Source organism: Danio rerio, chromosome 1 (genome assembly GCF_049306965.1).
Source record: "Danio rerio strain Tuebingen ecotype United States chromosome 1, GRCz12tu, whole genome shotgun sequence".
NCBI lineage: Eukaryota > Metazoa > Chordata > Actinopteri > Cypriniformes > Danionidae > Danio > Danio rerio.
The window spans coordinates 61,842,894-61,863,767 of NC_133176.1; the positions used below are offsets into that span (position 1 = coordinate 61,842,894).

Below are 20,874 nucleotides of genomic sequence, written 5' to 3' on the forward strand. Positions count from 1 at the left end.
TTTGTTTATAAAACTATATTTTTAATAAATGTAAACATACAGTCGACAAATCTTAGTACACAAAAATACATCACTTTTTATACAAGGTCTTATAAAAAAGTTTTTTCTTCTTGAGTCTTTCTAACTAAATCATTTGTATTGTAAAACCCACACAATAAACTCAGAACTATATTATTAATTTCATTTTTTTGTTTCTATTATTATTACTATTATTATTACTACATTTTTGTGACAATTTTTCAACACAATAATATAATATTAATATTAACAATAAACTCTGTTTGAACTCAACAATACTTTCACTTTCATTTTACTTTTAATTAATTTTTTTTTTACATATTTTGCAACAATCAAATCAACACAACCACAATATTATTAAAAATAATCATTTTAAATATTCAGAATTTAAAAAAGCTGCCTACAATGAGCTGCACAACATTAAAAATGATCTAAACTTTCTGTTAATTAAATGGCGTAAGAAATGGCATGAATTTCAACCAAACGCATGATGATTTTACATTTACAATATTGCATCTCTAGTTTACATATGCAACTTCACACAGAAAATAATAAACCACATCTACAGTATCTTTACACATTAAAAGTACATATTAGATCCTGAAATTCAATAAACTGGACAAAAATGCTGAAGTTTTTGTATAAATCGCTCACAGCTTCAGATTGTCGACTCTCCTGTGCTCTGGTCGATTTGTAGAGGCTTCTGTAATGTAATGAATGAACTTAAACCACAAACTGATTATTGATTATTGATATGCAACCTGCTCAAACACACACTGCCATACCTGACTGCTGTGAGACGGCTCTGTACTACTGACACTGTAGTCTCCTTTCTTCTTGTTCGAACACATTCGCATAAACAGACTGCGATACTCCACTCTCACCTGAAGGGGGCGACACAACAGCAAATAATACAAATCATTTCACCAAAACTAAACTTTATTAGGTACACCTTACTAGTACACCCTTTTGCCATCAGAGCTGCCTTAATCCTTCATGGCAGAGATTCAATAAGCTACTGTAAATATTCCTCAGAGATTTTGCCCCATATTGTCATGATAGCATCACACAGTTGCTGCAGATTTGTCGGCTGCACATCCATGATGCCAATCTCCCGTTCCACCACATCCCAAATCTGCTCTATTGGATTGAGCTCTGGTGACTGTGGAGGCCATTTGAGTACAGTGAACTCATCGTCATGTTCACCAGTCTGAGATGATTGAGCTTTATGACATGCTGCGTTATCCTGCTGGAAGTAGCCATCAGAAGATGGAGACACTGTGCTCATAAAGGGATGGACATGGTCAGCAGCAATACTCAGGTAGGCTGTGGCGTTGATGCTCAATTGGTACTAATGGACCCAAAGAAAATCTCCCCCACACCATTACACCACCACCACCAGCCTGAACCGCTGATACAAGGCAGGATGATCCATGCTTTCATGTTGTTGAGGGCAGATTGTGAGCCGAGCATCCGAATGTGTCAGCAGAAATGGAGACTCATCAGAGCAGCAACGTTTCTCCAATCTTCTATTGTCCAGTTTTGGTGAGTCTGTGTGAATTGTAGCCTCAGTTTCCTGTTCTTAGCTGACAGGAGCGGCACCCGGTGTGCTCTTCTGCTGCTGTAGCCCATCCGCCTCAAGGTTGGCCGTGTTGTGTGTTCAGAGATGCTCTTCTGCAGAGCTCAGTTGTAACGAGTGCTTATTTGAGTTACTGTCCCCTTTCTATTAGCTGAAACCAGTCTGGCCATTCTCCTCTGACCTCTGACCTCATCAACAAGGCATTTGCGCCCACAGAGCTGCCGCTAACTGGATATTTCCTCTTTGTCGGAGCATTCTCTGTAAACCCTAGAGATGGTTGTGCATGAAAATCCCAGTAGATCAGCAGTTTCTGAAATACTCAGAGCAGCCCGTCTGGCAGCAACAACCATGCCACGTTCAAAGTCTCTTAAATCCCCTTTCTTCCCTACATGTCTACATGCCTAAATGCATTGACCTGCTGCCATGTGATTGGCTGATAAGAAATTTGCATTAATGATCAGTTGTAAAAATGTACCTAATAAACTGTTTTGCTGTGATTACTGATTACAAGGTCTGAGTTAAAATTTTTGTGTCACTTTAAATAATTGAAATCCTGCAGGATGTCAGTGAAGCCTAAAACAAGCCACTGCTACCATGTGGTATCATCACAGATGTGTATTATTGTGCGTCTTTACCTGTTTGGACAGCAGGCAGTGCATGATGAAGATCAGCGCCCCCTGGAGGCTGTTGAGGATGATGAAGAGGTACAACATGACCTCAGTGCCGTTTTTCTGGAAGAGGAAGAAGCCGAAAACCCAAGATCCTCCAAGAACACACAGCTGAGCCACTGCGGTCGCCAAAAAACTCCTGAAAACACAACAGAGTTCATCAAAACTGCTGATAAAAGCACCAGGAATCACACAAACACACACACACACCTGATCTTGTGGAGTTTGGAGAGGTCTGGGTTGAGGCTGGAGAACTTTAGGGCCAGTTTCCACACGGTGATGATGAAGACTGTAATGTTGAGGATGACGATGATGCAGACGGGTATAAAGAAACTCAAGATTAAATAACCCTCCAGAGAAAGCCAACAGCTGGAAAACAACACACACCATTCACAAAAGGGTAATCAGGAGACTTTCTCTTCATTTTCCTGTTAACTATATACAACTCAGTGTTAAATAATGAAAAACTGCATAATACTATAATTATTATATAAAAACATGGCTTTTTATGAACATTTTAAGTTAATTTGAGAATATTCATTATTTATTTTTTATGTTTTTGGTTTTTATAGCTTTTATTAAATTTACTTCACAATTTTTTGTTATTTTCATACTTCTAGTTATAAACTTAATGTTGAAAGAAATATAAAAATAAAATAAATATTATTACTTTAACTTTTACTTATCTGTTTTATTTATTTATTATTAATAATTTATATAATTATCATTTTAATTTTATTATAATTTTAGTTTCTAAAATAATGCGCAGGTTAGTGTATACTCCATCAGCTGTTTTAGTTTCAGTCTAGTGTCGGAATAATGCGCAGGTTAGTGTATACTCCATCAGCTGTTTTAGTTTCAGTCTAGTGTCTACATAATGCACAGGTTAGTGTATACTCCATCAGCTGTTTTAGTTTCAGTCTAGTGTCTGAATAATGCGCAGGTTAGTGTATACTCCATCAGCTGTTTTAGTTTCAGTCTAGTGTCTGAATAATGCGCAGGTTAGTGTATACTCCATCAGCTGTTTTAGTTTCAGTCTAGTGTCTGAATAATGCGCAGGTTAGTGTATACTCCATCAGCTGTTTTAGTTTCAGTCTAGTGTCTGAATAATGCGCAGGTTAGTGTATACTCCATCAGCTGTTTTAGTTTCTGTCTAGTGTCTGAATAATGCGCAGGTTAGTGTATACTCCATCAGCTGTTTTAGTTTCTGTCTAGTGTCTGAATAATGCGCAGGTTAGTGTATACTCCATCAGCTGTTTTAGTTTCAGTCTAGTGTCTGAATAATGCGCAGGTTAGTGTATACTCCATCAGCTGTTTTAGTTTCAGTCTAGTGTCGATATAATGCACAGGTTAGTGTATACACCATCAGCTGTTTTAGTTTCTGTCTAGTTTCTGAATAATGCGCAGGTTAGTGTATACTCCATCAGCTGTTTTAGTTTCAGTCTAGTGTCTGAATAATGCACAGGTTAGTGTATACTCCATCAGCTGTTTTAGTTTCTGTCTAGTGTCTGAATAATGCGCAGGTTAGTGTATACTCCATCAGCTGTTTTAGTTTCAGTCTAGTGTCGGAATAATGCGCAGGTTAGTGTATACTCCATCAGCTGTTTTAGTTTCTGTCTAGTGTCTGAATAATGTGCAGGTTAGTGTATACTCCATCAGCTGTTTTAGTTTCTGTCTAGTGTCTGAATAATGCGCAGGTTAGTGTATACGCCATCAGCTGTTTTAGTTTCTGTCTAGTGTCTGAATAATGCGCAGGTTAGTGTATACTCCATCAGCTGTTTTAGTTTCTGTCTAGTGTCGGAATAATGCGCAGGTTAGTGTATACTCCATCAGCTGTTTTAGTTTCTGTCTAGTGTCTGAATAATGCGCAGGTTAGTGTATACTCCATCAGCTGTTTTAGTTTCAGTCTAGTGTCTGAATAATGCGCAGGTTAGTGTATACTCCATCAGCTGTTTTAGTTTCAGTCTAGTGTCTGAATAATGCGCAGGTTAGTGTATACTCCATCAGCTGTTTTAGTTTCAGTCTAGTGTCTGAATAATGCACAGGTTAGTGTATACTCCATCAGCTGTTTTAGTATCTGTCTAGTGTCTGAATAATGCGCAGGTTAGTGTATACTCCATCAGCTGTTTTAGTTTCAGTCTAGTGTCTGAATAATGCGCAGGTTAGTGTATACTCCATCAGCTGTTTTAGTTTCAGTCTAGTGTCTGAATAATGCGCAGGTTAGTGTATACTCCATCAGCTGTTTTAGTTTCTGTCTAGTGTCGGAATAATGTGCAGGTTTTTGTATACTCCATCAGCTGTTTTAGTTTTTGTCAACTTTGCGTATAACTTTATTAATTAATAAACTAATATGGCTCAGAACGATGTTTTTTGTCTAATTTTTGTTTTGTCATGAGCCTTTGGATATGAAAAATTACATCCAGGACGATTGTTTCCTCAGAATAAACCTTTCAGTCTTAAACAACTGTGCTCCGCATTGGGCCACTGATAAAACTTTTGGATTTTATTCTGCGATAACTTCCTGGATGTACTTTATCACTAGCTTAATGTCCAGCATCAGAGACTCTGTGAATGATTGAACCACATTTACAGCTTCTGAGTTGATGTTTAACCATTTAAAGAGTGTTTCACTGATAACGACTGATGAAAATGTTTTCCTGTCGATGCTAATCTTCTGTGTTCTGACTCTAGCACACCTGCACTCCTGTTTCAGAATAATTTATACTGTATTACTTTAGAAAATTCGAATTGGGGGTATCTTTACTGTGTTGACATATTTACATATCAGATAACAAATTATCAAAAAACATGAACATGCTAGCATAACTTGTGTTTAGAAAACCTTTCACTATTAAATTGATGTGCTTCTGCATGCACACTCACTGTCTGTCTGTGCCGTATCCCTTTGGAACGGCGATGGCAGAGATAGAGACGATGACTAGAGGGACTCCGTATCCCACCGCGTACATGTACAGGTGTTTTAATGTGGTGTGAAAAACCAGAACAACCATCCGGTAGAGCTGAACCCCCTCCAGCAACATCCAGCAGAACGCAGACAAGAAGAAAAAGTGGAGCAGACCGGCCACAATCGCACACGCCACCTGACAGGATCAATACAGTCAAGAATTACAGTCAGTATTTCTGTCAACAAAGTTTACTAGTTCTTTATATCTGTCAAAATAGCACAAGATTATCCATTTTAATTTACAGTATGTTTCATCAAATAAGGTTCAGCACAAATGTAATCTAAATGTAATCCAAAAGTAGTCTGATTACAGCGAGGGTGGAGTTAGGTTTGCTGGATGTTTGTCATCTGCATAACAGTAGAAAAAAGATGCCTAAACGAAAGGTACTACGAAGAGAAAGAAGGTAAACGATGAAAAGAAGGGGCCCGATACAGAGCCCTGAGGCACACCAGTGTTAACAGGGGAATATTGGGAACTAAATGATTGAGCTGTGATGTTCATAAGTGTGGTTTCTATACTGTGAAAGATGCAGGAACCAGATTGAAATGTTTTTACAGGTTGGAGTTGAGTAGCAGCTATTGTTTCAAGGGTTTTGTAAAGGAGGAGTAAATTAGAAATGGAAATTATTCATGATGATTGACATCACTGTTGATTCTCCATCTCCTATAACCTCTACATATGAGAGCCACACACACCTGATTGTGAGTGCTGGAGATCCCGCAGAGGAAGACGAGGTCTGCGATGAAGAGGCAGACGCTCAGATGGAGGTGGATGCTGTTCCGGGTGCCTTGGATTGAGCGGCAGAAGCGGAAGGTCAGGATACAGAGAATTAAACAGATCAGAGACAGAACTAAACCCACACGTGTGATCACCACCAACTCAAACGTGTCCTGCAGGAGGGAAACAGAAAAAAATATACATAAATCCTGCTGAAATCTCAAATAGATACGCTAAATGCTCATTTACCTAAATTGCAGATGTACCTCGACAGGATAGAGCGCCATTAGCACAGCGAAACTGCTCAGGTGAGAGCAGGAACATGCTGTATGAGTGCTGTTAGACCACGCCAACTCACAGCCCCGCCCAGACCACCCCCTCTCAGACTCACTCCAGTACACACAGGAGTAAGCCACACCCTCAGACTCCGCCCTCTTCTGAAAAACACAGAGCAAGAGTTTGAATTTGGGAACACACAAACGCTGCACATATAAATTATATTAGATTGTTGTTTAAAATATTCGTTTAAAAAAAATATCCCTACTTTGGCCTTCAGATGAATCAAACATATCTTTTTGAAACCCTTTAGAAAGTGGTTAAATAGGAAATAAATGTGGTCTATGAAAACAATGATGCATTTTAGTCTTGTTCTGTGGTGAAAGAGGTGAGAAAATAAAGGAATGGTAGATGGAAATGACACAGGCTGGACCATCTAATGTTTACTTGTGGGCAGTATAGAGACTTTTAAGGGATGATTTCAGATGTTTATTTATCCGGCTTAGTGTAGACATAGATTAATGCAAAACAGCAAAGTCTGTGTGTCTATAAATGAAGGCATCTGCATCTCTGCAGGAGACACTGGCAGTTTTTTATTAGTAAATAATTTGTTTACTAATTTTAATCGTTTACCCACTCCATTGATCTGTTATGCTAGACTGTGGATTCTTCACCTCCTCATGTGTAAAGATGAGCGTCACTGGTTTTGACAGATGTTTGGTGTCTGGGTTACTGACGACGGCCGTCACCACCTTTGAGTTGAGTTTGTAAGTTATTTGTTTCTCCTTCACATCCGATTTCTCTCTTGCCATACTGTTGAACAGATCACTGGACGAGTTCATGTCTTTATAACTGACCAGCGCCACAAACGCAAAACCTATAAGACAGCATTTGTACCTCGTCATGAATGTGAATATGATTACATGAGGATTTATTTGTGCATATTTGCTAGTATTAGTACCTGGATATGATTTGCCAACAACCGTTTCCCAGCTGGTATTGAAGTGGGCGGAGCCTGTGCTCAGAGTGACACTCCCACTGGGCGGAGTTTGATTCCGTGTGACCGCAACCTCAGCATCTGTGAGTCACATGATCATACAAAACAACTCATTACAAATTTGCATAAAAATGTAACAATATTTTTTAAAGTGTTTCTATTAGGTATATTTTCAATTCGAGCAATTTTAGGGCTAATGTAAAAACGGCTCGTACAGGTATTTTGCGTCTCCATCTTGGTCACAGGATCTTTCAGCTGAGGACCAATCAGACGCATGCTGTTCTCCACCGCATCCAGAAAAACACTCAAAGTTTCACCGTCTGCAACATTTCCCTCCGACAGCAGATCATCCGTGGAATTGCACAAGTTCTGTCAAATGAATCAGTTCATTCAGCACCATGTAGGTGCATGTTCCTTTCCATGTAATGAGTTACAAGTAATCCAATCATTCAGTTACAAGTAATCAACTCAATCAGTTAAATGTAATCAGTTACAAGCAATCTATTAAATCTTTTACAAGTAATCTGTTACAAGTAATCAGTTACAAGTAATCCACCCAAACCGTTACAAGTAATTAACCCAATCAGTAACAAGTAATCAGTTACATGTAATCCACCCGAACAAGTATAAGTAATCAGTTACAAGTAATCTACCAAATCTGTTACAAGTAATCCACCCAAACAGTTACATGTAATCCACCTAATTAGTTACAAATAATTAACTCGATCAGTTACAGATAATCAGTTAAAAGTAATCCACCCAGTCAGCTACAAGTAATCAGTTACAAGTAATTCACCTAATCAGTTACAAGTAATCAACTCAATCAGTTACAAGTAATCAACTTAATCAGTTACAGGTAATCAACTCAATTAGTTACAAGTAATCAACCATTTCAGTTACATGTAATCCACCTAATTACTTACAAATAATCAACTCGATCAGTTACAGATAATCAGTTAAAAGTAATCCACCCAATCAGCTACAAGTAATCAGTTAAAAGTAATTCACCTTATCAGTTACAAGTAATCAACCAATTCAGTTACACGTAATCCACCTAATTAGTTACAAATAATCAACTTAATCAGTTACAGATAATCAGTTAAAGGTAATCCACACAATCAGCTACAAGTAATCAGTTACAAGTAATCAACTCAATCAGTTACAGCTAATCAGTTACGAGTAATTCACCCAATCAGTTACACTTAATCAATCAAATCAGTGACAAGTAATCAGTTTTAAGTAATCCACCCAAATAGTTACACATAATTCATTACAAGTAATCCACCCAATCAGTTACAGGTAATTCACTCAATCAGTTACAAAGAATTCACCCAATCAGTATCAGATTATCAGTTAAAAGTAATCCACTTAATCAGCTACAAGTAATCAACTCAATCAGTTACAGATCATCAGTTAAAAGTAATTCACCCAATCAGCTACAAGTAATCAGTTACAAGTAATCCACCCAATCAGTTACAAGTAATCAACTCAATCAGTTACAAGTAATTAACTCAGTTACAAGTAATCAATTACTAGTAATTAACCCAATCAGTTACAAGTAATCAACCAAATCAGTTACAAGTAATCCACCTAATTAGTTACAAATAATCAACTTAATCAGTTACAGATAATCACTTAAAGGTAATCCACCCAATCAGCTACAAGTAATCAGTAACAAGTAATTCACCCAATCAGCTAAAAGTAATCAGTTACAAGTAATTCACCCAATCAGTTACAAATAATCAGTTGCAAGTAATCCACCCAGTTTTATCGCCACAGTGTGTGTTTTACCTCCAGTAACTTCTCTGCAGTGAAATGTTCTCCATGTGGATCATTCAGAGACTTGCAGCTGTTCATCAACAGTGACATCAAATGCTTCAACTACAAGGAAACACACAGAAATTGAAGCATGAGTCTGGTAGTGTTACACATTTTTCTTCTTAATAGAGCTGCACATAATATCGAAAATTTATCAACAAATAATTATAGTCCTCACAAAATAAAGTCAAGTAGTCTAAATATATGTTTCCTTAACTTTTAGGTTTTTTTTTTTTTTTGCTCAGACGATACTATTTCCTAAAACTTGTCAAAAATAAGGTACATTCATTCCTAATTGAAATTAATCAAGTAAAAGTAAATGAATCAAGTTGATTTTCTTGGCAGTCTACATTTTCTACCTTCTCCGGTGTGTTTCCTGCATCAGGCTCAGGCTTAAACTGATCACAGCTCATTTCTATACACAGAAAAGATCAAAAGTAGATTGACCTATTCTGATTAACTGAACAGAGGGACCAAAAATGCATGAATAGTTTGCTTTGCTATGCTGTTTTAAGGCTCACCGATGCATTTGGACTGGTTGTTTCCGTAGTTTGTGAAGCCCTGATGGCATCTGCAGCTGAAGCCGCCTGGATTATTGATGCAGTCTCCGTTTGTGCCGCAAACATCTGGAGATTCTGAACACTCATTAATATCTGTGAGAGAAATGATGAGTTAGAAAAAATTCTCAGTGCCGTTATAGAGTAGTATAAAGGAGATCAAAATCTGTCATCAAAATTGCCCTAAAAACCAAAAACGATACCCATCACTGTCTTGACACCACTTTCATTTTTAATGTTAATATTATTATTATTTTTAACAGCAGCACATACTGATGCTCACCTGCACACATGCCGCCCTCAAGTTCACGAAATCCTGGAGAACATTTGCAGACGAAACTTCCAGGGGTGTTAAAACAACTTCTGTGAAGTCCACATGGTGAAGATAAACACTCATCCTCATCTACACACACACACACAATCAATCAATGGCAACTCCAAGATCAAAGAGGGTCCTAAAGAACTAATTCAATACAAAGAAATTGAAGAACATGTAAATATGTAATTAGCAAAATTAGTCAGTCAGTCACTTTATAATCCTTAACAGTTAAATGAAGTCTGTGGATTAATTAAGTGTAATCGCCTGGAGTCTGTTATTTACTATATAAAAACAGAGAGGCAAAGAACTATTACACTTATTAAGGCAGTTAGTCGAAACATTTGTCTATTTGAAGTGTCGAAAGATGCAACAAATCAGCAAATAAGCATGACCAAACTGTTCTTTTCACTTATATACATTCAATTTAATATATCAAACAATTATTAAACGTGTTCTATCAAGGGGAGACTATAGTGGAATAATTATTGTTACCATTTCATCACCCAACCTTAAATGAAATTAATCTATTGTTTATAATATATTTATTAATCTAACTAATTATACAGGGTGTAGTATCAGTTATCTTCAGAATCAGTCAGACAAATAATTGTTTACTGGATGCTTTTTTTGAACTGCAATGAAAAAACTGCATTGATTTCACTTTAACTTCTAGCCCCTTAAAATAAACTTAAAACAGTCCAATAATAAGCGGAGCAAACCATTACAAACAGAGGGAAAGACATACCACAAATGTAAACAAACTTTACATAAATATAATATACATGTATTTGAGCACTCAATGAATACATTTTAATCTATTAAAAATTACGTCTCTCTTACACAACGGTTGTGAATAGTCTACAAAATGAAAATGTAAGCAGGACAAAATCTCACCTTCACATTCAGCTTCGTTCTTCCACTGATGTCCTGTGGGACACACACACACGTAGGAGCCGAAGGTGTTCTCACACCTCATTTGGGCTGGGCAGATTAATTCATCCTCCAGACACTCATTTATATCTGAAAGTCATTAGTCGGCTTGTTTTAGTACAGATTATAGCTGCACGATATATACAGCATGTGCTGTGCATTACACCATAAAAAAATCAATGGCATTATTTTGCACATGTAAGTAAGGCAGACTCCTCCATCTCACAGTTCTCTATCATACCTTTACATGGTCCTGTTTGACTCATTTTGAAGCCTGCAGCGCAAGTACAGTAGTAACTTCCATCTGTATTCACACACTGAGCATCACCACACATACCCGGAGTTTCACACTCATCTTCATCTGTAAAAGCGGCAGAGGGATAAGTGGAATTCAAGATGAAGTAATAACACCAATTGTATTGTACATTAGGGCAAGACACTGCAGGTAAAGACAATATTTTTTCATCAACTGGTCAATTCCCTTTATTTATCAGGGGTCAGCACTGCAGAATGAACCGCCAACTTATCTAGTATGTTTTACGCAGCAGATGACCGTCCAGCTGCAACCCAGTACTGAGAAACACCTATACACTCCCACACACACACACACACTATGGCTAAATTAGTGTATTCAATTCCCCTATAGTGCATGTGTTTGGACTGAAGCACCCAGAGGAAACCCATGCCAACATGCAAACTCTATAGAGAAACGCCAACTTGCCCAGGATTTAAAGGGGTGGTCCAGAATGTTATTTTTAAGGCTTGGTTGTGTTAATAAGATGCAAAGCAATGTGTGCTCATGTTTAACTTGAAGGAAATCGTGTTATTTTTTCATAAATCTCACTTTGATTATACACAGCTACTCAGCTAACATGAAAACGACTGTCATATTTCCTAGTTCCTCTAAAAGGCCCACCCTCAAGTGACTCTGATTGGTCATCATCATAATATGCTGTGATACGCCGATCGGCTTCACGTCACGCCCTGACAAGCACGCGCGTTTTGTGTAAACAGTCAGTCAGTCAGTCAGTCAACACGTGTCTGTAACGAGTGAAAATGGGATGCGGCTCCTTTAACTGTTTCTGTGCCTTTTAGTGTGTTTATGCGTGTATACGATGAAGCATCTGTAACACGAGAAGCGCATGTGCGCGGGAGAGATTTTTATTGTTCTTTTTCTCTCATGCTCGGATTAAGTTATTTTCTGTGGTGACAGAATAAAGCACAAGATGTGAGATGAGACCTTTGTGAGCCTGGATTGATTTGTTTTTGATGTTACACTCCAGTTGGGAAATCATTGCTGTATTTTTTTTAAATCAACGCGTTACAGGACGTCTTTCATGCATATGCGGAATATGCCTGTGTAAGTAACATGAATCGTTCACATATCTTTTGCGACTTTATTGTCCGAGTTGTAAAACGCATAGCATAGCTGCCTATAGAGAGAAACTCTGCCGTCTCACACAGAGAGACGCAGGTGCTGGCCAAGAGTGCGTGTATGTGTATGTGTGTGTGTGCGTTTACAGCCGTTTGATAAATATGGATTTGTAACGTTAGCTAAGTCGTTAGCGGTTACCATAATTTCCCGTTGTTTACATCTTTGCTACAACACACCGTTAAAGTTAGACACTGTACATGTCATGATCAATTTTAACAAATAAAAACACTTACAGGTCATGACTCAGAGTTCACAGCGTCTCCTTGCTCCATCTTTGAGGAGATTTTAACTGAATCCAGCACTGAACTGGGAGAGATTCTGGAAGCTGTGTTTTGTCAAATCATGCTTGCTATGTATTTTATAGTTCTCTGGAACATAATTAATATTGAACTGTAAGCATTTCTGTGTTTGGGTCGTGTCATTTGGAAGCCCAACAACAGAAACAGAACAGCTCTGTGGAAACAGCAGGATGGCATTTCTCCCTCTGCAGTAACGTTACAGCGCCTCTGGCCACGGCCTTTACCTGCGCAGTGTGGGATGCGCAATAACGAACTTTTGTGATCTCACAGGGGGCGGAAGTATTTTTTGTAGTCCCCAAAATTCGTTAATTGTAGGCGTTGCTAAGCTAACTCTGTACAAATCAAGGTCTCCCTTTGCATTAAACTTTGAATATTTTACATTCAGAGATGCTGTTTATGTTCACACAGCTACATTACACATCAACTGAAGTTTAAAATATAATATCGTAGTGGACCACCCCTTTAAACCAGCAACCTTCTTACTGTGAGGCAACAGTAATAACCACTGAGCCACCATGTTGCTCCACAACATTTCATTGTACAAAAAGGATTTTGTTTCTGTGTTTTTACAGTATTTTCTGAATTAAAAATAGGCAAAATTCCCTCAAATGTCTTAATACGAATTCTGAAACTGGCTTTGCATAGAAGAAATGTCAGTGCATACTTTATTAAATATTTGTACATTAAACATTGTAGAAGAGCTGTAATAAACACTAAAAGAACGGTAATATCCATTAGTAGTAGTCTTTTTCTATTTACCTGCAGTGTCATGTCTTAGAACTATGACTGTCACTTATTCAAACCACATAATTACCAACGCATTTCCTTTTAACAAATTTATACCCCAAGGCACATCCGCTACATGACGGCAAAAAGAGACCTGGAAAAAGAAATACCACTGTATCATCATTTGTAACGTAAATAGTGCTTCAAACAATGTAGAAAAACTATAAAATAGACTATACAGTCAAGCCAGAATCCCCGGGAAGCAATTCGCGCGTTCCCACAAATTTAAAAGTTAACGGCTATTTTCGCTAACCGTCTTACTCGTCCATTCGTTTCTACTGACTATAGTTTTAGATAGTTTTTTAACCGATACTGCTCTTGAAGAGAGCAGCTACTACACAGTGAACCGGATATCCAGACTCTAATGGTAATGCTGTTTCCATTGTAATTTTAAGGTTCAGAAAACATTTATCTGCAAACATCGTTTAAAGAAATACGAGGATGTTCTGCTGTTAGTATTTGCTGCAGTGTAATATAGAGGTAACGTTGGTTTTATATTCCCACATTCGTTTATTTAGAAGTCTCTATATTGTTTACCATGTTACTTTGAATATTCAATGGGAATTAGCATGCAATTGTGACTTTAAAACAATAATAACACTGTTTATTTGACTGTGAACAATGTTGTAATTTGATAGTCATTGGCTGCTAATTTTTTGGAGTTTGCAAATAATACTTTAAAGAAATTATATTATTAAGGGGAAAGTCCGAATGTGTGAATATAAAACCAACTTTACCTCTATCAGTGTAATCTGAAAAGCAGTCAATGTAAAAAGTGACTCAAAGAGTCAGCAGTCAATTAATTGTTTTCCAAAACAACTGATATAGCTAGTATTGACTATACTTTCGTGTTGGTTACAGACCCCAGACGGATGACTATACAGTAGGTTGATTACAAGTTTGCTCTGGCCGACATGATGAAATATTAAACGTCATAAGCATGAGGGGAAAGGTCTGAAGAAACAGAGGAAATAATACAGGTATGTACAAGATAGGTGTGTCCAGATTCGCAAATTTATGTGCTGGAGTCGTGTTGCTGGTGGTGTTTTAGCTCTTTCAAACAAGAAACAGAATCTACTCACCCAAAATAAATGCCCATTTTAGCTCCATTTAAGAAAACTTCTACCTTTTCAGTCACTGTTTATCTGTTTGAAGGTTCGCGATATACAAGTCTCCAGTCGCCACTTGTTCCTTCACGTCCGTAAAGCGTTTACCTCTGTCTCACCAGTCATTTGTTCCACCTACAGTTGTTCAGAGGAATCTCAAAAATCTTGGTTATCACTGCTGAAATCTAGAAACCCCTTTCAGCATGTGCTGTTGTACTCCTCTTTCTCGTGGTGATCTGGCTTGGCTGCTTTTCTGACTGAGTGAATGAGATAAAATCTGATATATCATCTAACCACAAGATGTCCCCCCTTCCCGAGAACATGATTCATTTTCAGCTGATTTCACAATGAGCAATATAAACCTAAAAATAATAAACAGCATGACATTTGAAATATTGTACATCCCTTTTATGTTGTACGTGTTCTTTCCAAACACACAAGTTCTTAAAAAAAATAAATAAGTAAAATGAGCATTTTAGTATATCAAGGACAAATCCTTTGGAGACTTTAAAAAAATGCTTAATGCAATTTCTTCTTTAACCTCATACTGCCTGAGTGTCCACATACGTGGACAGCACATTTTAGCTCTTAAGTGGCTATTTAACATACTTTAAACGTTTTATATTTTGTTACAGACATAAAGTGTCATCATGAAGCTGTTTTGCAGCATAAGAAATGTCCCAAATCCTACTTTTAACTGTCTAAAATGGGGGAAAGGTTGTTTTTATTCTCTGATAGTCAAAGCAAGTAAAAAAAAAAAACTTTATATAATAAATATGCACAAAAATTTCGGGGAAAAGTGTTTTATGTAAATTTGGACAACAAGTCCACATAAATGGACATACTTTTTCATTTTCATCATATCAAAAGATGAAACTTGGGTTTTTATTCTAATTAGGTTCCAATAAGCCCAAATAACAAAGAGAAATAAAAAAAATGCATGTAAAAAAACACATTGGCCCAAGAGGATAAAACTTCTCCAGTTTATTGGGAAGTTGTATATCAGTGAGTGCCAATGCACAAAAATTTAAGTATTTAAGCAAAACTGTCCTGTGAAATCTCCCTCCTTACTGTACTCCGCATTGGTTTTATTCATTTTCACTGGAAATTATTTGAAAGAAAATCAGTTCATGTGTTAATGCCATGTTAATATACCAAAGTAGGAAATAGGTTCAATGTTAAAATATATAAAATAATAATATTAATAATATATATATATATATATATATATATATATATATATATATATATATATATATATATATATATATATATATATAAAAGTTACTAGTTCATTAATAAATGTGTCAATGCATCATCACAATATGTGAAATAAGCCCATTATTGGCAGTTACTCTAAAAATGCATACTTTTACTCAACCCAAGTCAAAAGTTGGGTTAAAAAAGTAATTTAAATTACTAAAAACATACTAGAACCACACTGGGTTTGTGCATTTTTGCTTAAATGTTGGGTTAATACAACCTAGTGTTTTTAGAGTGTAGAACATATTTAAACTAAATAATGCTATAAGGTAAGCAAGTAACATAGACTTTTAACATCATATATTACAACATTTTTAATAACCATAATATCTCTGATTAGATATACGTTGCAAAGCTCTCACTAGTGAATTCTGAACCCTGTTTCAGGAGTTCACACTTAGCTGATGATTGATTATAAAGCTTGTTCGGCATGCTGCTAAGGGACTAGAACCAGTGACGTTTTTGCTGTGAGGCAACAGTGCTAACCACTGGTCCACCGTGCCACCCATCTAGGAAAGGAGGAGGAGTAGAGGTGGAAGTGGGTATTCTTCAAAATGAAGATGGCTGTGATATGGAAATTATAGGGTGTTAATAGTGGCTTAGGAATCTTCTGATTGGTGAATCATAAATTGAATAACGCGGGACTGGCTACAAGCAATCATAAGTACATGATCCTCTCGACATTAGTTTAACTACACTTAAAATCCAACTTCAGTTTCACTTTCATTTTCCATAGTTGAAGAGATTTAAAGGTTTTAAATAAGACCTGCCCCATTGCAATACAACATCATTTCAAAGAAGAGGCTTTGTGCATAATCTAAAATATCATATAAATTCAGACTGGTTTAAATTCATATGAACCAAGCAAAGCCAAAGACACCAAAACACGCATGTTTTAATGTGGATGATGAACCACTTCTGCAGTATTCCTGTTAAACTCTTCATTTGTCACAGCAAGACTTCATGTGTTCAATAGTCAATAAAAATCCACCAGGACTTGAAAAGCGCTTCACAACTGTGACTCTCCTGTGCTCTGATCACTCTGTAGACGTTTCTGTAGGAATCAGAGGATGAATGAAGGAACTACAGGCACAAACTCTGAATATTCTGACACACACACTCAAACACACACTGCTGTACCTGACTGCTGTGAGACGGCTCTGTACTGACACTGTAGTCTCCTTTCTTTTTATATGGACACATTCGCACAAACAGACTGTGATACTCCACTCTCACCTGAAGAGGGCGACAGAAGATATCACATAAGTTAGATAAAATGTAACATAATAATACAGTGTCTAGTGCCAGTTTTACAAAAAAAATTTAAAATCATAATAGAGGTTATGCATTTTTATTATGATGCCAATATAATTATCTTAAACACCAGAATAGCTGATATACACCCAATTTCCTCCTTTTTTTCTACATCTTTTGGGTTAAAAAACATTTTACATTTACATTTTGTTTTTATTTTTAATTTTAGAGCATGTCCACTGTAGTGGACCACTGGACCATTTTAGTTCCAAACGACCACCACTCAGACAACAAAACTGTAGAGGATATGGCTGTAAAGGAATAATAATCCAATATTAATGTACCAAAAACAAAACAAAACCTTTTTTTTTTCTTTTGTATTGAAATTCCTGAAATTGTTTAGTCTGAAAAAAAAACTTTAAAAAAACTAAACAAAAACAAAAAAGTGATGTTAATCCAAAACAAATTTAACATAAAAGTGATTTAAAACTGATCGTCATTTTTTAATTGTCTCTAATTCTCTCATTGTCAGACTCTAAATCAGAGTCTCCCTCAACTATCTTATAAATAATCCTCTCTGCTTCAGTTCTGCCTCCTACAACATGCAGTTATTAATTACATTAAGATGGTCCTGGTGTCCACTATAGTGGACATTTAAAAAAGGATGATATTTTGAAAAACAAACAAGTTAACAGCTTTGAAAGCTAAATGTATTGTTCCTGACACTTTAATAAACAAACATATATGTAATAATAATAGTAAAATATATGTATGTATATATATATATATATATATATATATATATATATATATATATATATATATATATATATATATATATATTTAAAAAGCTCAATTTTACATGCTTTTTTGTATTTCTGCCATTTTGGAGGCAGTGTAAGAAGTGGTTCCTAGCATGCCAGCCAATCAACTGACATATCACTAAAAAACCCAGGATGTCCTCTGAACAGTACAATGGACTTGACAGAGTAGCTCAAAACTTCCAAGAAAATTCATTAAACCGCAATGTCCACAACAGAGGACACAAGTCAATGGGCGGGGTCTTAGGAGGATATATACTATATTATTAATCTTAACTGAATGCTTGATTCTGATTGGCTGATGAGCATTCTAAAGTGTGTATTTATTTTGAGATAAACGCTCAGCAAAAGTAGTTCCAGGCAGGAACCAATGATGTGTTTTTAACATTGTTATTTCAGCTTATTATCTCTGTCATTACTTTACATTACAGCATAGGAGTCAAACTCAGTTCCTGGAGGGCCGCTGCTCTGCACATTTCAGTTCCAACCCTAATTAAACACACCGGATCAAACTAATTGAGTCCTTTAGGCTTTTTATGAAACCTACAGGTAAGTGTGTTGAAGAAGGACTGAAACTAAACTGTGCAGGGCTACGGCCCTCCAGGAAGTTTGACACTGCTGCATTAGAGGATGTTTGAGTATAATGAAACCAGACTCTCCTCTTTTGTTATTATTTTTTCTAGGCTACTTTTTTTACTTTTACTCAAGTATATTTTGGCATCTTTCACAGGTCATTTTTGACGTCAAACTCCACTTTTCGCCCTATAGACTTCCATTCATACACATGACACTGCACCAAACCGATGCGTTCCAAAGTTCAAGGTCAAGTGTAGTCAACTCTAACCCCCAAATTTACATCACCGGATTGCAAGCGACCAATTGTAAAATTGTACATGACCTCTATGTACAGAAATTTAAATTATGGAGCAATCACTTATTTTATTAGTGTCGTATCATCTTGTTTTTTCCCGCCACTTTTCGCACGCTCCAACTCTAATGTGACTGCAGATTACACAATCATCAGTTCATCACAGATGTGTATTTATTCATTCATTCATTCATTCATTTTCTTTTCAGCTTAGTCCCTTTGATAATCTGGGGTCACCACAGCGGAATGAACCGCCAATTTATCCAGCACGTTTTTACATAGCGGATGCCCTTCCAGGCGCAACCCATCTCTGGGAAACATCCACACACACTCGTTCACACTCAAACACTACGGACAATTAAGCCTACCCAATTCACCTATACCGCATGTTTTATGACTGTGGGGGAAACCGGAGCACCCTGAGGAAACCCACATGCAGGGAGAACATGCAAACTCTACACAGTAACCCCAACTGACCCAGCCGAGGCTCGAACCAGCGACCTTCTTGCTGTAAGGCGACAGCACTACCTACTGCGCCACTGCGTTGCCCCACATGAGTATTATTGCATGTATTAAAGTACCTGTTTGGACAGCAGGCAGTGCATGATGAAGATCAGCGCCCCCTGGAGGCTGTTGAGGATGATGAAGAGGTACAACATGACCTCAGTGCCGTTTTTCTGGAAGAGGAAAAAACCGAAAACCCAAGATCCTCCAAGAACACACAGCTGAGCCACTGCGGTCGCCAAAAAACTCCTGAAAACACAACAGAGTTCATCAAAACTGCTGATAAACCACAAAGAATCACACACACACACACACACACACCTGATCTTGTGGAGTTTGGAGAGGTCTGGGTTGAGGCTGGAGAACTTTAGGGCCAGTTTCCACACGGTGATGATGAAGACAATAATGTTGAGGATGACGATGATGCAGACAGGTGCGAAGAAACTCAAGATTAAATAACCCTCCAAAGACAGCCAACAGCTGGAAAACAACACGCACCATTCACAACATTACAACAAAAATTCAGCCCTCTTTGTCTTCATAGTCCCTAATATCGCTGATATACTGTTATAGATTTTACTAACTGTGTTTCTTTTTTATATCCTAATATTATAATTGAACAAGATTGCAGTGGTGATTTTAAATGTGCCTGGAGAAACAATGACTTTCATGCGCTGTATACAGATATAGATGTGCTACTGTAAAGAGCATCTATAGCATTCAGCTCTATACTTCTGCTTTTTGTCTCACACTCACTGTTTATTTGTGCCGTATCCCTTTGGGAAGGTGATGGCAGAGATGGAGACGATGACTAGAGGGACTCCGTATCCCACCGCGTACAAGTAGAGGTGTTTTAATGTGGTGTGAAAAACCAGAACAACCATCCGGTAGAGCTGAACCCCCTCCAGCAGCATCCAGCAGAACGCAGACAAGAAGAAGAAGTGGAGCAGACCGGCCACAATCGCACAAGCCACCTGACAGGATCAATACAGTCAAGAATTAGAGTCAATATTTCTGTCCAGAAAGCTTACTAGTTCTATATATCTGTCAAAATAGCACAAGATTATCCTGCTTCAATGTACAGTATGTGTCATCAAATAAAGTTCAGCACAAAAGTAATCTAAATGTAATCCAAAAGTAGTTAGATTACATCAAGCGTGGATTTAGGTTTGCTGGATGTTTGTCATCAACCGAAGAAAAGATGCATAACGAGGCACACCAGTGTTAATGCGGGGAATATTGGGAACTAAATGATTGAGCTGTGATGTTCATAAGTGTGGTTTCTATAATGTGAAAGATGCAGGAACCAGATTGAAATGTTCTTACAGGTTGGAGTTGAGTAGGAACTATTGTTTCAAGGGTTTTGTAAAGGAGGAGTAAATTAGAAATGGAAATGATTCATGATGATTGACATCACTGTTGATTCTCCATCTCCTATAAACTCTAGATATGAGATCGACACACACCTGATTGTGAGTGCTGGAGATCCCGCAGAGGAAGACGAGGTCTGCGATGAAGAGGCAGACGCTCAGATGGAGGTGGATGCTGTTCCGGGTGCCTTGGATTGAGCGGCAGAAGCGGAAGGTCAGGATACAGAGGAATAAACACAGCAGAGACAGAACTAAACCCACACGCGTGATCAGCACCGATGCAAAAGTGTCCTGCAGGAGAGGAACGGGAAAATACAAACTGA

General features: G+C 37.4%; 2 protein-coding genes and 1 long non-coding RNA gene across 18 annotated transcripts in view; 1 reads left to right on the plus strand and 2 right to left on the minus strand.

Moving 5' to 3' along the window:
* adgre5b.3 (adhesion G protein-coupled receptor E5b, duplicate 3) lies at positions 1-14,730 on the minus strand. 8 transcript variants are annotated; one of them, XR_012383350.1, is made up of 18 exons: positions 14,492-14,730; positions 13,394-13,459; positions 11,087-11,206; positions 10,810-10,935; positions 9,880-9,999; positions 9,561-9,692; positions 9,399-9,454; positions 9,013-9,102; positions 7,437-7,590; positions 7,186-7,302; positions 6,899-7,101; positions 6,198-6,385; positions 5,927-6,121; positions 5,149-5,366; positions 2,476-2,634; positions 2,233-2,404; positions 804-902; positions 1-721 (listed from the first exon to the last, which is right to left on the minus strand). XR_012383350.1 is itself a non-coding variant. In XM_017357117.4 (18 exons), the coding sequence occupies exons 3-18, from the start codon at positions 11,178-11,180 to the stop codon at positions 677-679; spliced, it is 2,151 nt and encodes a 716-aa protein (XP_017212606.1). In that variant the 5' UTR covers positions 11,181-11,206; positions 13,394-13,459; positions 14,492-14,730; the 3' UTR covers positions 1-676. The 8 variants fall into 8 exon arrangements, 4 of the variants coding, with proteins under 4 accessions (XP_017212606.1, XP_005160275.1, XP_068076980.1 ...); XR_012383347.1 differs by having other exon boundaries at positions 14,448-14,730; XM_017357117.4 differs by having other exon boundaries at positions 6,215-6,385.
* LOC110439689 (uncharacterized) overlaps positions 11,850-20,874 on the plus strand; it is a 9,540-nt gene continuing 515 nt past the window's right edge. Inside the window, exons 1-3 of one of the 2 annotated variants that reach the window (XR_012383523.1) lie at positions 11,850-12,205; positions 14,227-14,345; positions 20,629-20,765. This is a non-coding gene — a long non-coding RNA (uncharacterized lncRNA). Of the gene's footprint in view, positions 12,206-13,584; positions 13,733-14,226; positions 14,346-20,628; positions 20,766-20,874 lie in introns of those variants that run through there. The other variant, XR_012383524.1, reaches the window with a different exon arrangement.
* The window catches only part of adgre5b.2 (adhesion G protein-coupled receptor E5b, duplicate 2), a 12,572-nt gene continuing 8,309 nt past the window's right edge, over positions 16,612-20,874 (minus strand). For all 8 annotated transcript variants that reach the window (XM_005160221.6, XM_073908740.1, XM_073908745.1 and 5 more), the window contains 6 exons: positions 20,648-20,842; positions 19,938-20,155; positions 19,503-19,661; positions 19,259-19,430; positions 16,875-16,970; positions 16,612-16,788 (listed from right to left, as the gene is read on the minus strand). In XM_005160221.6, the coding sequence (XP_005160278.1) occupies positions 16,744-16,788; positions 16,875-16,970; positions 19,259-19,430; positions 19,503-19,661; positions 19,938-20,155; positions 20,648-20,842 (885 nt within the window). In that variant the 3' untranslated portion in view covers positions 16,612-16,743. The remainder of the gene's footprint in view (positions 16,789-16,874; positions 16,971-19,258; positions 19,431-19,502; positions 19,662-19,937; positions 20,156-20,647; positions 20,843-20,874) is intronic.

What these genes read in the sequence shown, in the direction of transcription:
- adgre5b.3 (XM_005160218.6), bottom strand. Translation starts at nt 14,475, where the DNA reads ATGGAGCTAAAATGGGCATTTATTTTGG. An exon ending in TGTTGGCAAATCATATCCAG is followed by an intron (nt 7,102 to 7,185) that starts GTACTAATACTA and finishes GCTGTCTTATAG; the next exon opens with GTTTTGCGTTTGTGGCGCTG. An exon ending in ACTGCCTGCTGTCCAAACAG is followed by an intron (nt 903 to 2,232) that starts GTAAAGACGCAC and finishes CGCCCCCTTCAG; the next exon opens with GTGAGAGTGGAGTATCGCAG.